The 14640-nt window shown below is 44.5% G+C and overlaps 1 protein-coding gene across 9 annotated transcripts in view; it reads left to right on the top strand.

The window, feature by feature from the left end:
- Positions 1–14640, top strand: part of Prune2 (prune homolog 2 with BCH domain) — a 253120-nt gene that overhangs the window by 56467 nt on the left and 182013 nt on the right. For all 9 annotated transcript variants that reach the window (XM_087908047.1, XM_087908050.1, XM_087908054.1 and 6 more), the window contains exons 5-6: positions 3304–3453; positions 5882–5976. In XM_087908047.1, coding sequence (XP_087764173.1) covers positions 3304–3453; positions 5882–5976 — 245 coding nt within the window. The remainder of the gene's footprint in view (positions 1–3303; positions 3454–5881; positions 5977–14640) is intronic.

The following is a 14640-nucleotide window of genomic DNA, read 5'->3' as shown; positions in this document are numbered from 1 at the left end:
GATTCACAGTTGTCTATAGCAAATATTAAAGTGCCCTTTGTTTCTTCCTATCTGCCCATCTGTGTGGAGACTTCCCTTATATTCTTCCATCGAGATAACTCTTCACTATGAAGAGCATGAAAAGAGATCTGAAAACGCAGCTGGCTTCTGTTACCAGGGGGGTACGCAAACACGTGAAAAAATGCTACCTTACTTTTGTAGAATTTGAAAAAAAAATACTTTAACTCTTAAAATACTTCCATAAAAACATATCATTACACAATTATCCTCACTGTTTTTTATGGGACTTATTCACCACTTTATAATGCTTGTTCTTAGTCATTTAAAAATGAACAACATATACAAACCGTGTAGGATACTTCACAATGTTGAAGTATGTGCTTAGATTCTACCACAGTAATGTTTTATTATTTTACTACAACCTTACGCATCTTACCAAAATTAAACATTAATAAAGAAATCTTCAAATCAAAACAAAGTGGATTCTTAGTTTGACCATGCCAATCACATATTTATGAAAGATATTTTTAAGCATTTCATGTTTGGATGCCATTGCATTTTAAAAACTTGGCTTTTAATTTTCTGTGATTATTTATAAAGATACAGTTTTGTATTATTGGCCTTAGATGCATGAAATTCCTAAATTTACTTACCATTGACATATCACTAGTAGGGTCTTTAAAGCTTTTGCAGACACCTTATAAGAAGAAAGGCGGTTTTTATTCTCCCCCTCTCACCATCCCCCTTCTTCCCCTTCCTCTCCCCTTCCTATTCTCTTCTTTCCTCCCCTTTCCTCCCCCCTCCCTCCTCCTCGTTCCTCGCTCCTCTCTCCCTAACTCATCGCTATTGCGCTATATGCGGTGTGCTTAATTCCATATACTTTAAAGTGACTGAGATGCCGGTCCTCCAAGGAATGCTGACTCACGCTGACCACAGAGTTAGAGCATCAGAATGATCTTTCTGACGTTGGGTTTTGCTTCTGTCTGAAATCATGGCCTTTTGCCTTCTTGTTTATTTTAGAGTGGGATTTGTTGTGACATACTTCGACCTTTTCCCTAGAATGGTCTTTATTCAGCCATGTTTCCATCGCCTGTCCGGCTCTAGGATGGGGACGACATGTCTGCATTTTGAAGACACGGTTCCACCCTCTTCCTATTTCCACTCTTTTAATTGAGAAACCCAGTTCTGTTTTGCTGCATATTTTTTTGTTTGGTGTGTGTTTTCTCTCTCACTGATTTAATCTTCGTCCATGTAATTTTCAGCAGTTTTACTGCCTACAGCTGTTTTACCTTATGTTACTCATGGTTTTGGTTTGTAGTTTCTCTTAAATGTTACACTTCTCTCTCCTTTTTTTAGCAGAAGCCGTCACACACACACATTGAAACCAGCCCCGTGTTCTTAGGTCCTTAAACTTTTCTCTGTAGTTTTGGCCACTTTTCTCCTTATCATGCCTCAGAGCAGAAATTTTCTGACTTTGTTTTCAGTTCCTCGCCACATCTGATCTACTGTGGAAAACACTTCGGGGTTTCTAAACTCAGTCATTAAAACCAGAGCTTTACACTTTCCCCTGCATTGGTGGTAGATCCTAATCCTCCAGCTAGCTTCCCCTCAGTCACTCTGACTCTGTACCATTTGTTTTCTCCTGAGCTTTTCCCTCCCTCGTTTCCACTCACGTGTTTTTAGGTCCCTTTATATCTAGTAGCTTTTGAGTGACGACTGAACATTAGTCATAGACAGCATCCAGTCGGTGAGGGAATGGGGAGTCCTCTTTCTCTGGGGTGGATTTCCTTTCACGCCTCCGAGAAGCTGGAAGAGTGGCAGAGACCAGATCGGTCTGGTCTGTTTAAGCTGACTCTAAGCAGGGTTTGCAGCACACGGAAAATGTTCTGTTTTTGTTTTATCCTTCTCCTTGGCAGCAGATGACAAATCTTTCCCAAAGAGGGCCAGCAAGCAGATATTTCAGGCTCTGTTGAAACACTTAAGTCTGCCCTCATATATATAATCTATAAATAATACATAAATTAACGGGGATGGCTATGTTCCCACAAACTCTGTTTACAATATCAAGCGGCTAGTTAGATTGGTAACTCTTCAGGCCTCCCATCTCAAAACCCAGATGACTAAAATTCCTTCTCTCTGAGGCTTTCTGCAAGGCCTTATGAGACTTTTGGGCTCATAGGCTTCTCTGTCCAGTGGCTGCAACTTCTGAATTAGCAATTTCTTGGACGGGGAAGCAGCCGGAACACTGGATCTCTGCTCTGCGCTTACCCCATCCTTGTTCCTAAGATGCTGCCAGGGGCTCTCTGATACAGTCACATACAAACATACAGGGTTGTTTCTGTGCACAGAACTTGGTTCTTGTTCGGCTGATCTACCAGATCCAGGAGCTGGTGAACATCTTTTGTAAAATTTGGATTTGTGTTTGCCTTAAAAACAAATAGGAAATCATTTTTGTCTTTTAGATTTTAGGCCCAAAATCTACTCAGAATCTCTTTGGTCACCCTCTACTTTTACGTGGTTGTTTCTACTAAATCTGTCCCATTTTCTTTATGGTAAGATGTTGTAAACACACAAAAGAAAATAAAACTAGCCACACTCCCTGGCTTTCCTTTCCTCTTTTGTCCTTCACATGGTAGCCAGAATACAAATTCTGGTTTATAAAAATATGCAATGTAAATGAGAGTGATACTTCTCCTATTTAAACCTCTGTGAAGACCCCCCCCATTGTTCTGAGAGCGTGAATACAGACAGGAAGACAGGTTTTTTATTACCTGCCTCTAGCTCTTTGACCTAAATTTTTAACATTCCCCACTAAAACCAGAGTGGCAAATTAGCAACCTCAGCCTGAAGTTTAGAGCCAGCCTGTGAGACTGTATACTTCGATAACTGTAAATTACTTCAGAGCTATGTATGGTACCTGAAAGTCTAGAAACAGCCTTCAGATTAGCCAGGCCGTCAGACTGTGTAGCTGTGCACTGTGGAGTTGTACAATCATTCAGTTATGAAAAGAAGTAAATTAATATGTAAAATCAGTAGCATGGAAATTTGGAATAATATTCTATGTCCCCTTAAAGGGGATAGAATTGACAAAATAGAAATTGACAAACAGAAATAGTTTGTCTTTAATTTCTGTTTTGAAATCATTTAAAACCAAGGCTGTCTCCTTTTCTGTGCTGTGCCCTGGAGAGTAGGGAGCAGTCTGGCCACTGAGGTCAGTGCCACCGCATGAGGACTTGAATTTCACTGCTCCTGTCTTGGCTGATGGAGAGAGAACTCAAGAGCATTTGTACCTGTGTTTTCCAGGCAGCATCCTGTTCAAGTGGATGACCATGGACCCTGAGCTCCCAGAGAAGCAGGAGGACATTCTCTCCATCCTGGAAGAACAGTTTCCCAACCTGCCTCCCAGAGATGACATTATCAGCGTGCTGCAGGAGACCCAGCTCAGTGCTCAGGGTGAGTGACTGTCCTAGCTCCCGTGGCTTCCAGGAGGGGTGGCTCGCCCCAGGAGTATTACCAGGAGGTCAATCTGAGCATGCTTGCACTTCCCTCCCTCTTTCTCTGTGCCTGTGGAAGGTTTGCTGGGTTTGTGCTGTTGGTCTGGGAGTGGGCGTCTTATGTTGGAGCCCCTTGCTCAGGTTTCTGCCCGGGTATTTAGCTAATCCAAGGGCTAATGCATATACTGTCTGTATCTGTTGAATAAATTCTGTTTTGAGAACATCGCTGGAGCAATGCCAAACACAATTGGCTTTTATAATTCTGATTTCATTTAGAAGAAAGGGAGAGAAGGCGGCTAAGCCAATGAAATAGTGCTTTAAATCTCGGCTTTCGTGGGACAGCGGATTATCAGATTATCCGGATCAACTGTTGTTAATAATAAACAGCTGTGTTTCAGCGAGAGCTGAATCTCCACAAGGTTCTGATGGTCTCACTTTGCAAGGATGATCTTCCTGAAGCCTCATGATACCCCACTTTCCAGATGAGAACACCGAACCCCAGACAGGCTTCTTTGCTCTCCCATCATCCAATACACATAGCTGTGGCAAGTGAGCTGGGCAGAAGCTAACGAAACCCAGAAGGCCCACCTTTAAGGGGAAAATACTAAAGTACCAAGTTTCCTCTCCTACTTTGGAGGTCCCTTGGGGTAAAGCAGTTTATCTGAGGAGTCTCTCAAGTGCTTTAGCCAGCAAGTAAGCCCTGTAGGAGACCAGAGTTCACAAGGGAACTCTGGGGGAAAGTTAGATCCGAACCTTAGGGTGATCTCCTGTAGAGTGCAGAGGTGGATGGGCACAGACCATCTTGAACCTAAGGCCTGGTGGTTAACTTTTTGGAATTTTGTGAGTTGGCTAATATTGGGTTAACGATGTGGAGTTAGTCGTGGTCGATGTTTCAATACCGCAGACACAGACTGCGGTTCAGTTGTTAAGTAGGTTCAGTTGTTAAATTGGCAGATCACTGAAATAGTAAGGGCTCCCTAGCCCAGTGGAGAGTGAACCCTCCAAAGTCGGCTCTAGTGGCCAGCGAAGATCTCAGCTGGCCAGTGGATATGATGCTGGCCAAAATGAGATTAAAAAGAGGTTAGGGAAGTTGGCGGGGCCTTGCCAGCACCTGCCACATCGACGAGTTCCTGTGCAGGAGTGTGGGTACGTGTCTATGCACAGCTGCACAGTGGTGCATGGCTTCATTCATCCCGAGTTACCCAAACTGCTCTTGCAACGGTGTACTCTAGAAATCAAAATGAGTCACAGTTCACTCTGAGTCAAATGAGAATGTTTCCCCATGCTGCTGTGATCGGCAGTGTGCTTTATACTGGCAGGGTGAGCATTGAACTGTCTTCCTAAGCATCCAGAAAGGATGCCTGTGCTTTCCAGGGCTCTATAGTGAATCTTTCCATAGAGAAAGCCAGTTAAACATTAAGACATACCCGTTCTTGTTTGCCTGTGATAGATTTCACGGAAATCCTCCAGTGAGCCAACTATAGTTCTCAACAGCATTGCCATTTCAGATTGTTCCTGCCATCAAGGAAGGGCTTCAGTAACACTTACTGCCAGAGGTTATTACAGGGGTGGACAAGTCAATTAAGACAGGGTGGCCCTATGCAACCTGACTTGCTTGCCTGGAGCACTCTCCAGACTGGCCTTGAACCCCTAGAGATCTGCCTGCCTGTGCTTCCCAAGTGCCGGAATTTGACATGTTCAACGGTACGCCTTGCTCAATTATGATAGCTTTATGAGCTACATATATAAAGTTACATAAAATTATACTGACAATTATAAAATTATAGAGGACCACCTAAATTGGAACCTTTGAGGCTACTACTTGGCTATTTTATATGGTAAGACTGCCCGCCCATTCCTTCTCCACTCAACCTGGTCTGGGCCTCTGAAGGCTGACACCCCAGTGTGTCCTGTTTCAGGCTCTTCCATCTCTGACTTCTGTTTGGCCAATGGGAAGAATAGTGAGGGCAGAGGAAGGAAACTAAGGCTGTGCATGCCTTTCCTAATGCACTCTTGCTGTGACATCAGACCCTGACAGATTCTTTTCTCTAGTCCTAGCTCCCTTGCCTCTGTTCCTGGTTAGTCCCTGGCTACTTCGTCTTTTATTTCTCCCTTTATCCCACCACCCCTCTGTAAGTGTCCTGCCATTAAGAACCAACTTTGGCATCGTGAGGGGTAAATTCTATTTCCTGCCTGCATCTTACTTGACGTAGATGCTGCCACGAACGTTATTTCTGACTTAGTGTGTGTTTATTACAGATAAAAGTAATACTATAAAGCATTGAGTTTAGTAGAATAAACTCTTTAAATAACCCCCAACATGTATTTTTAAACAAATCCCAAGTATAAATTGTTTTTTTTTTCTTTCAATCTCTTGCTGTCCACAGGTTTAAGTATTGAACAAACAATTCTGAAAGATCTAAAGGAGCTGTCAGATGGTGAAATAAAAGTGGCTGTCAGCACTGTGACCGTGACCCTGGAGGTAAGGGCAGGGGACTTTTCCAGCCAAAAGAGATTTCGCACAATTGCTATCTGAACACCCAGAGTACAGCCTCGTGCTGTGTGAGTCTGTTCTCCCCTGTGAGTCAGGGGAGGGTTTACTCTGAGGGTCTGACTGGCTGGGAGGTTATCGTTGCTTTGGAAGCCCTATGTACACCAGTAAAAACCCTTCACGCGTGTCAGTGTTTAGTAGCGATGGTAACAGACGTGACTAGGTGCACTTACATATTTTCTTTGTGCAAACAAGTTGTGGTTTGCCCTTTGTGAGCTGTTTGGTCACATGCCATTTTGGTAATCGGCTGTGACAACTGCAATATTAGGAAGGGGCCTCAGCCCTCCCGTGCGGTTAATGAATGACTTTGAATGAATGCCACCCTTGTCTTTGTCTTTCCTTGGTAAATTACCTCTTGTCTACTTTGGGGGGTTCCCAACGACTCATGTGTTAATCTTAATTAACCCAACTAATGGGAGCTATCTTTTATCGAGGTGCATCTTTGCCTTGGTGGAAGTCTGTATTTTTATTTATTTATTTATTTGTTTGTTTGTTTGTTTTTGCTGTTGCATTTCCTCAGTCAGACTACCCACCCATCTTTGATTGGAAACGTGGAGTTCAGAAGTGTGTGGAGATAAAATTTGCCAGATAGGAATGTGTCTTTGGAATGGTATGTTGCTATTTGTGTCTTCCTTGTGATGGTGGTGCCTGTCTCAGTGTGTCTATTTCTGGGGACTGGCTAGCATACATATTCATGTACACACTTCAGAAAACCCGAGAACAAACCAGGACCTTTGTTCTGTGACATCACTGTGAATCCACCCCCAGTGGATCAGCCCCACAGTTCAGCTCCTAGATGTACATGAGCTACAAGGGCTGGCTGTCTTCAGGACCAGCACGTAGCACCTCCGAGCTGACAGCACTCCTTTGCAGTGTGTGGCTGGTAGATCAATTCAACAGTTTCCATGGACTTTCAGATTGATAAATGCTCCATCTAATTAGTTGTGGGTGTAAACCAATACAAGAGATGTGTGCAATTTGGGATGTAGTAACTAGATAATCACCTTCAATTAGAAATCTGCTTCGCGTCTAGAAACCCAAGTAAAACATGGATCTTGCAAGGGTCAGTAGCTCTGAGAATCATTTCTACTGGTTCAAGCCTTAGGGTTTTCTTTAGCTTCCCCCTCCCCTGTCCCCCTTCATTTAATGGCATCTTATTAGGTTTTAAATGGCTTGTTTGGAATTCCTTTCTAAATTAACATAGAACGTCTTGTAATTGCTCAGGGAACTGTCTGTAGTTAGTGAGTTATTTTAAGGCTGTGAATATCATAGACTTACTGTAGCTTCGATGTACCTCCATTTGTTTTATAGCAGTATATAAATGGCTTTGTCAAATACATTAAACTATAAACGTTTATCAAACAGACTCAGAGATGGAATGGTTGTATAATCTTGACAGTAATTTCCATGGTGGTCCAGTAATTAATCAGGCAGTTAAGTATAATTCCGGAATTCCTGTGTGATTTTCTGGGAGGGGACAGGGTATTTGTGTATATCAACAGGTACATATGAAACTCACCAGCTGAAAGTGAGCTGGGATGTTATTAACACCATGTCTGTATTTACATCAGAGTGATGGCGTTAAAGAGAGCTGAGAAACAGCAAGGACTCCTTCCTAATATGCCATAGCTTCCCTGGAAGAGAAGATGCCTACTAACCCAGTATGTCAGTTTAAACGCCACACAGGGTTAAAGGTGGAATTTCTCTCCCCCCCCCCCCCCCCGCCCAGCGAAGGCAGCCTGTAACACAATGCTGTTTTCCTAACCTCATTTTGGAAGTGGAGATAATTGGGGTTCGGCATTCCTTTCTGATTCTCACCCTCCTCACTTTATAAACAGAGACCAGAAATGCCCAAACATTACGATTTTAGCAGAGTTGCTCAGTGTCCCCTCTCCATCTGGGTCTGTCTCCAAGAGGCTCTTCACTGTCCCTATGACTGTCTAGATCCGGCTTGTTCTTCTAGGCAGGTCACACTGGGCCCCCAGAAACTCTCTGTTCCTTACGACCGCCTCTGAGCTCTTGTGTAATGCCGTCTGTATAACCACCGACCAACTGAGGACTTAAGTGTGTACTGTGAATTCCATTAAGTGTGAACTGGTTTAGTATATTTACTTATAATTAGATGGTATTTTTAGATAGTTGGGGGTGCTATTTTGACATGTCTTCAACTTTTGGACAAAGTTGTGGGGTAGGTGTTTAGTAAAAGCAAATATTTATTTGCAATTTGTTTGATATCTGATTGTTACTTGTTTCTGAATTTATGTACTTTTACACAGCTGAGGTTTGGACCCAGGGTGTTAGGCTTCCTAGTTAAATTCTCTGCCACTGCCCAGTTCTTGGGTTTCCTCCCTCCCTCCTTTCCTTCTCTTCCTTCCTTTCCTCCTACCCTCCATCCTTCCTTTTCTTCCACCATCCTCCCTTCCTTATTCCTTTTTATTTATACACATATAGAGGCTCACGATGACCTTGAATTCATGTTTTTTGCCCTCTTTGAGTCAGTTTCTTTCAATTATGACTGAAAGCTAACATCAGATGGAATTTTTAAAATGGTCCACATGTTCATATTCATGGCCATCACCACGTGTTCAGCAGCCTAAATATTGAGTTAGTAGTTTTTCAAACTAGCCAGCTGTTAAATCAGAAGAGGGCAATGGGAGGCTCTGAAACAGGTCAAGAAAAAGGGAAAGGCACTCCACATGTCTGATGGCCCTTGCGTTGCTATAATTCCACCACTGTGTTTGACATGGCCTTGGTTTGCCAATTAATTTCCTTGGGTGTAAATATTCAGAAATCCAAGAAGCTTTTTTCCTTGTAAAGCACAGAGGGAGCCACAGCATAGGAGGTAGAAACCACTGATGTTGGCAGAGGGATTCAGGTGTTCTACATGACCACAGGCATGGGAGGTAGAAACCACTGATGTTGACGGAGGGATTCAGGTGTTCTACGTGACCATAGGCATGGGAGGTAGAAACCACTGATGTTGACAGAGGGATTTGGGTGTTCTACATGATAAGGAAAAAGCTTACAGATCCCCTTTGTCGTTTTTGATGTAGATTTCTCACAAGTGATAACTGTAACCTAAAATATGCTAAAATTCGTTGTGGAAAGAGCTGCCAGAAAAATCAAATTATTATAGAAGCACAGTGTTAGAGCTTTGCCCTACACACCGGTTATAACTGAAGGCGGTTGTAAGGTGTGACAAGTGAAACCCTACCTGAAGTTGAATGGTGGCAGCAGCAACAGGGCCTTCTTCACAGACAGGGCTGCTGGAAGCCAAGGCTATCAGTCCCTTTCCGCATTTCCTCCAGGCAGCTGAGTCTGATTGCTGCATGCACCTTGCAAGGAAGGTGCCTCAAGTAGTGGCATCCAGATCATTGACTGACGATTGTTGAACTCTTCCTTTGGACCTCTTCGTTGGTTACTGACTTGTCTGTCAGAAGAAAACGTATGAACCTTAAAGCTTGTGGTGAATTAGAACCAAAATGACCTTAGTTCATTTGCTAGCAGAATCATTAATGATTCCGGTTGTTGGGCCTCATTTGCACCCTGGTAAAGCAGTGTATTCAGGTGTATATCTTCCCATCCTAATGAGAAGGTGCTGAAGTGGGACATGGTAGGCTAGAAGAACAGCAATGGTTCCTTTGTCAACAGTTCCTTAAGCGTGTCCCTGAAGATTACAGCACATTGGTGTCTTTACTTTATGAGGACAAAGGTCAAGCAATGGTAATTGCTTTTTATCAGTAGTGGCAGGATTTATTCACACACAGATAGACACGAACTGTAACTAGTTGCCAGGGCTGATATGAAGATGCTGTAAGGTCCGCAGACTGCAGGACTCAAAGAAGATCGATTATCTTATGGTTCTGGAAGCTCCAGGCCTCAGACAGAGATGCTTGCGGGGTTAGTGCCTGCTGAGGGCTGTGAGAATGAACGGCATTCCTTGACTTGTAGAAGCACCATCTAGATCCCTGGCTTTATCTTTATGTCATCTGCCCTTGGTATGTGGCTCTGTGGCCTGACTCTCCCTGCCCCAGCTTTAAAGACAAGTCACAGTGGATCAGACCCTACCTGATGACCTCATTTAACTTCTAGCTATCACAGTCCTGTTTCCCAATCAAGCCACATTCTAAGTGTCTCCAGCTAGGATTTGACAGAAAGCTTGCAGGGGGACATACGCTGTGATGAGATCTCCGAGCAAGCTCAAGATAAGAAAACTGACAATGGGTTTGTCTGTGTGAATAGGGACCTGTGCTGCCACATGCAGGTCAGTTTACTGCGAGTGAGAAGCACCTGCGATCACAGCTCTTAAACATTAATCCACATTTAGAGCTAGTGTTCTGGGTCGTTCTGGGTCTTTCTTCTGCAGAGCTGGGAGCTGGGGGAGTCATCCTGACAGGGCTCTGCTGTTTGAAACCCAGGAGAGAGGGCTCCAGGGCTGCATTCTGGTGGAGCGGCTCAGTGCACTGACTCATCCTGTCCCGTTCAGCGATCACTGGAACACAGCAGAGGGGAAAACCACCAGCACTTTCCCTTAGCACCGAGCGAGGCACAGAGCAGAAGGAACTCCACGCCGCCCGCCCACCATGAGTGCTACTCCACTTTTCCCTACAGAAGGGAGTATTTACCCAGGCCTGTGAATGTAATGCCATCATAGTCAGTGATTTAAGACTGAGGGAGCCAGTCTGCAATCTATACCTCTTGAGGCACCAATGATGATTTCTCCTTGTTTGAGTATGGATATAGAATTTTTTAAAGTCAAGATGGAAGACCTGCTTTATTGTGTCATAAAATGCAGTTTCTTCTAAGGAAATATTTTTGACTAGCATATTTTTCAAAATTTTAATAAATACTGAAGTATTTTTTTTTAAGTAAACGGCTTTTCAAAGCCTTTTTACCCAACCAATGGAAATATCTGGACAAACCTTTCCAGGTCCTACTGAATGAGGAGAAGAAATAAAAAGGAAAGGATGGAACTTCTCCTAGGCATGGTGGAGGAGAAAGTGTATTGAAGATATATGGGAGAGGGAGTTGAGAGTGGACATGACCAGGCTGAGCTGGGCCATGTGGGGAGACAGGAAGGAAAAGAGAGGAAGGAGAGAGAGGAACCAGGTGCAGCCCCCAGGAGGCCAAAGGTCCAAATGGGAAGGGACTGGTAACCAAAATGTCTGGATTATATAGGGAAGAAAGAGCCTTGGGGGAAGGCCAGTTCAGCCCCTGGGCTGGAGGGTTCAGGGTGGAGGGCAGAGTGCGGCAGTCACACGCTCTAACAGGTAGGGACTGAAGGATGCTGGGAGAATCTAGTGGCCAGGTCTGCTTTGATATATTAAATAAGGTGCCTCAACTGTTTGTCCCAGGTTCGAAACTTGACGCCTATCGTGTTGTCATTTGTAGGAGTTACTATTTTGAGTGGTCTGTTCCTAGGGATCAAATCCAGGGCCTCACATATGGCAGGCATATGCTCTCCTGCTAAGCCATATCCCCAGCACGTCTGGGTTCTAAATGACGAGGGTTTCCGTTTCCTTCCGGGTCTGTCAGCTTGTCCTTGTCACTGTGAAAGATGGCATGTGGTGATGCATGGTCAGTGTCCATCAGGCACTGCAGTGAGAGCACTCATGCGTTAATTCCACCCTCCTGAAACCCCAAAAGGTAAGGGTGCTGTGATAGGTCCCTACTCTGATGGAAGTGGCTCCAGCATCCACAGCCGACAAGTCTGACGCAGCAATCCCATCTGGTGCTTCGGCTGGGTGACTGGAGGGGATTCGGAAACTGTTTTCAACATCCGGCTCCCCGCTCTGCCTGGAAGGACCTTTCTCACCCTATTCCACGAAGAGGACGGAATCTCAAGGGCCAAGCGAGGAAGGTTTTAGGAATCCTGTCAGATCAGAAAGGCCCTGTGTCAGCAAAAGTCCATCCCAGTTTAGGTGACAGCTGGTGAAAACTGGGAAGCTGGAGCACAGAGCGCCCCCTGCAGGCAGCGCGGCAGGTTGGAGAGCTCCCTTCCCGGGCAGAGCAGTTACTAGAGCCTTGTGTTTCTCAGTCCAAGTATGGAACTCAGACTCGCACCTGATTCCACGCCTTTGCTGCCTTGCTGGGCTTCCAAATCCGTGTATGAAGTGGAGAACAGCCTGCGCAGCCAGCATATTCAACGGAGGGGGTTTTCTTTTTTATCTAAACAAAACAGAATGACTCCTGAGCATTGGTAGCAACACTAAACAACAAAACACCGCGTGGCGGAGGCGTTTGAAGGTCACAGCCTCTCATGCTGAAGAATTCCAAGGGGTTTGATGCAAGTGACAAAATGGCCGGATGACTGACACGGAGGGATTTCAAGAATCAGTCTGCATGAGGCACACAGAGTGTAAATCGCAAGTTAAAACCAATTTCAAGCTAATGATTCCTAGCTTCTTGAGCACCGTGGCAGAATGAAGAGATGGAAACTGGACCTGGAAATGTGGGCTTTCATTCCTGCTGTGGGACGAGCCGTTCCTGATGGTGGGAATTACTGGAGCAGGATCAGCATGCTCTAGTTAAAGAATACCTTAGGCAGCTGAAGATGGTGACATTTTAAGATCTTTGCAAACTGTATGCAGGCACCTTCTAATAATGGCCAAATATGTGCCATCAACAGTGTATTGGTCCCCTTTCTGTCACTATAGTGAAATACCTTAGACGAATCAACTGACAGGGAAGAAAGGTTTGTTTTGGCTCCTGGTACCCAGGGTTTCAGTGCATGGTGGCTTTGAGTTTGTGGTGATACAGTACGTCTCGGCAGGACATGTGGCAGAGGAAGCTGCTCACCTCAGGGAGGCCAAGAAGCAAAGAGAAAAGCAAGAGGTTCAATATCAGCTTCGAGGCCTCGCCCTTCGATGCCTAAATCTCTTCCATGTGGCCAATGTCCGTCATCTCCCAGCAGTGTCTCAGGTTGGAAACCAAGCCTTCGGCCACGGACCTTGATTCAAGCTGCAGTGTAGCTAAAAGTCTGTAAGAATGTGCTTCCTCAAACATTCATTGGGATGGGATTTTTATTTTGTTTCTCCAACTACACTCAACTTGAGGGTAACGAATCATCACTGATGACTTCTCTTTACTTTACCTATTAGTCAATTTCAAATGGACCTTCATGATTCATAAAATACATTGATCTAGCTCTCTTGTGTAAATGGATTTCCCTAAATGGCACCAAATCCCTTCTTACATTTTTTTAGCTATCATTTTTGCTTGCTCTGATCTTAATATTTGCATCTCTCCAAGATTGATATTGAAACTTCATTCTTAATATAGTAGTTTAAGAAGTAAAAGCTTTAGGAGATGATTAGGTTAAATCAGATAATTTTCGTAATGGCTGTTTCTAATTTGCAAATAATGGGTTTGCATATTTTCTGAAATCTGACAGACATCCCTTGCACCCTTGCAATGTATGCCAGCACACTCTTGGGGCTCTGGTCCCTGATGTGAGGGGGTGGGAACATGTGACACAGTGGGCAGGAAATGGAGGTGACCAGCTTGGAATGCAATCTACCCAAGTCTGCAAACTTGCTTCTGGTACCCAGTGCTGTGCCATTCAGTCCCAAACTTTCTATAAATGTTCTGTTTCTTCATCTACCCTGTGCCCATAGAGAATGTTAACATATAACCTATGTGTTGGTGGGTGCAAGAATAAGACCACAAGATCTTTAAGGGGGTGCTTGCCATACATGTAGAAAAATACATCCCTTCATAAGATACTAGAGCTGGAGGGCTGATTTGTACGTTCATTCCTCCCTCCCTCCCTCCGTTGCTTCCTTCCTTCCTTCCTTCCTCCCTTCTTCCCTCCCTCCCTTCTTCCCTCCCTCCCTCCCTCACTCCTTCCCTCCTTCCCTTTTTTCCTTTCTTTTGAAGTAAACCAATAAATAGAATTTTTTAAATAATCAAAGAAAAGATACGAACTTAATTTACAACCATGGTTTACTTAGCTAGCTCAGCTCACTTTGGCCAAAGGCATTTTCTTGTTGACCGTGAATGGGTTTAATTTGGATTAAGAGTCTGGTTATGTTTAAGGTACCGGGTAGCATTGATAATTGCCCTGTGACCTTTCCTTATTGAAGCCAAACACCACAGCTGTGGCTGCCTCTCAGGCTGCTGGGAACTCAGGCTGAAGAAGCCCTGCTGTCTCCACATTTTGCTCTCTTCTCTGTAGGTAAAATCTCTCTTGGGGGTAAATTTTCGCAAAGATGGCCTTTGGCAGCGAGGGATCGTGACCCCTGTGAGCTGTACGCTGTTTTCTGCGTCACCTTGACCACTCTGGTCTTTCCTCCCCAGAGTAGGGTTGGTACCTACTGTGCCTCCACAGGCTCCTTCTCTGAGACATTGCCATAGGAGACTTTTGTCATCCGAATCATCCCATAAGACGACGAAGAAACCAGAAACAAGTGAGTTAATCCATTCTCTGTTTTAGCACTGAGGGGACTAAGAAGTAGCACCACCCCAAATCTATGGTGACAATTTGAAGTGTCTTCTTAGCTGAGGATCTAATTCTCTTCTACCCATTTCCTCGGAGAAGGGAACCCCCCAGGCCATGGCACTATGCCGGAATGGCTGCCTTTTTGCACTGTAAAT

The sequence above is a fragment of the Myodes glareolus genome, chromosome 7 (genome assembly GCF_982192425.1).
Source record: "Myodes glareolus chromosome 7, mMyoGla1.1, whole genome shotgun sequence".
Classification (NCBI taxonomy): Eukaryota; Metazoa; Chordata; class Mammalia; order Rodentia; family Cricetidae; genus Myodes; species Myodes glareolus.
The sequence above is the reverse complement of the archived record's forward strand: the minus strand, read 5'-3'. Positions and strand labels throughout refer to the sequence as shown.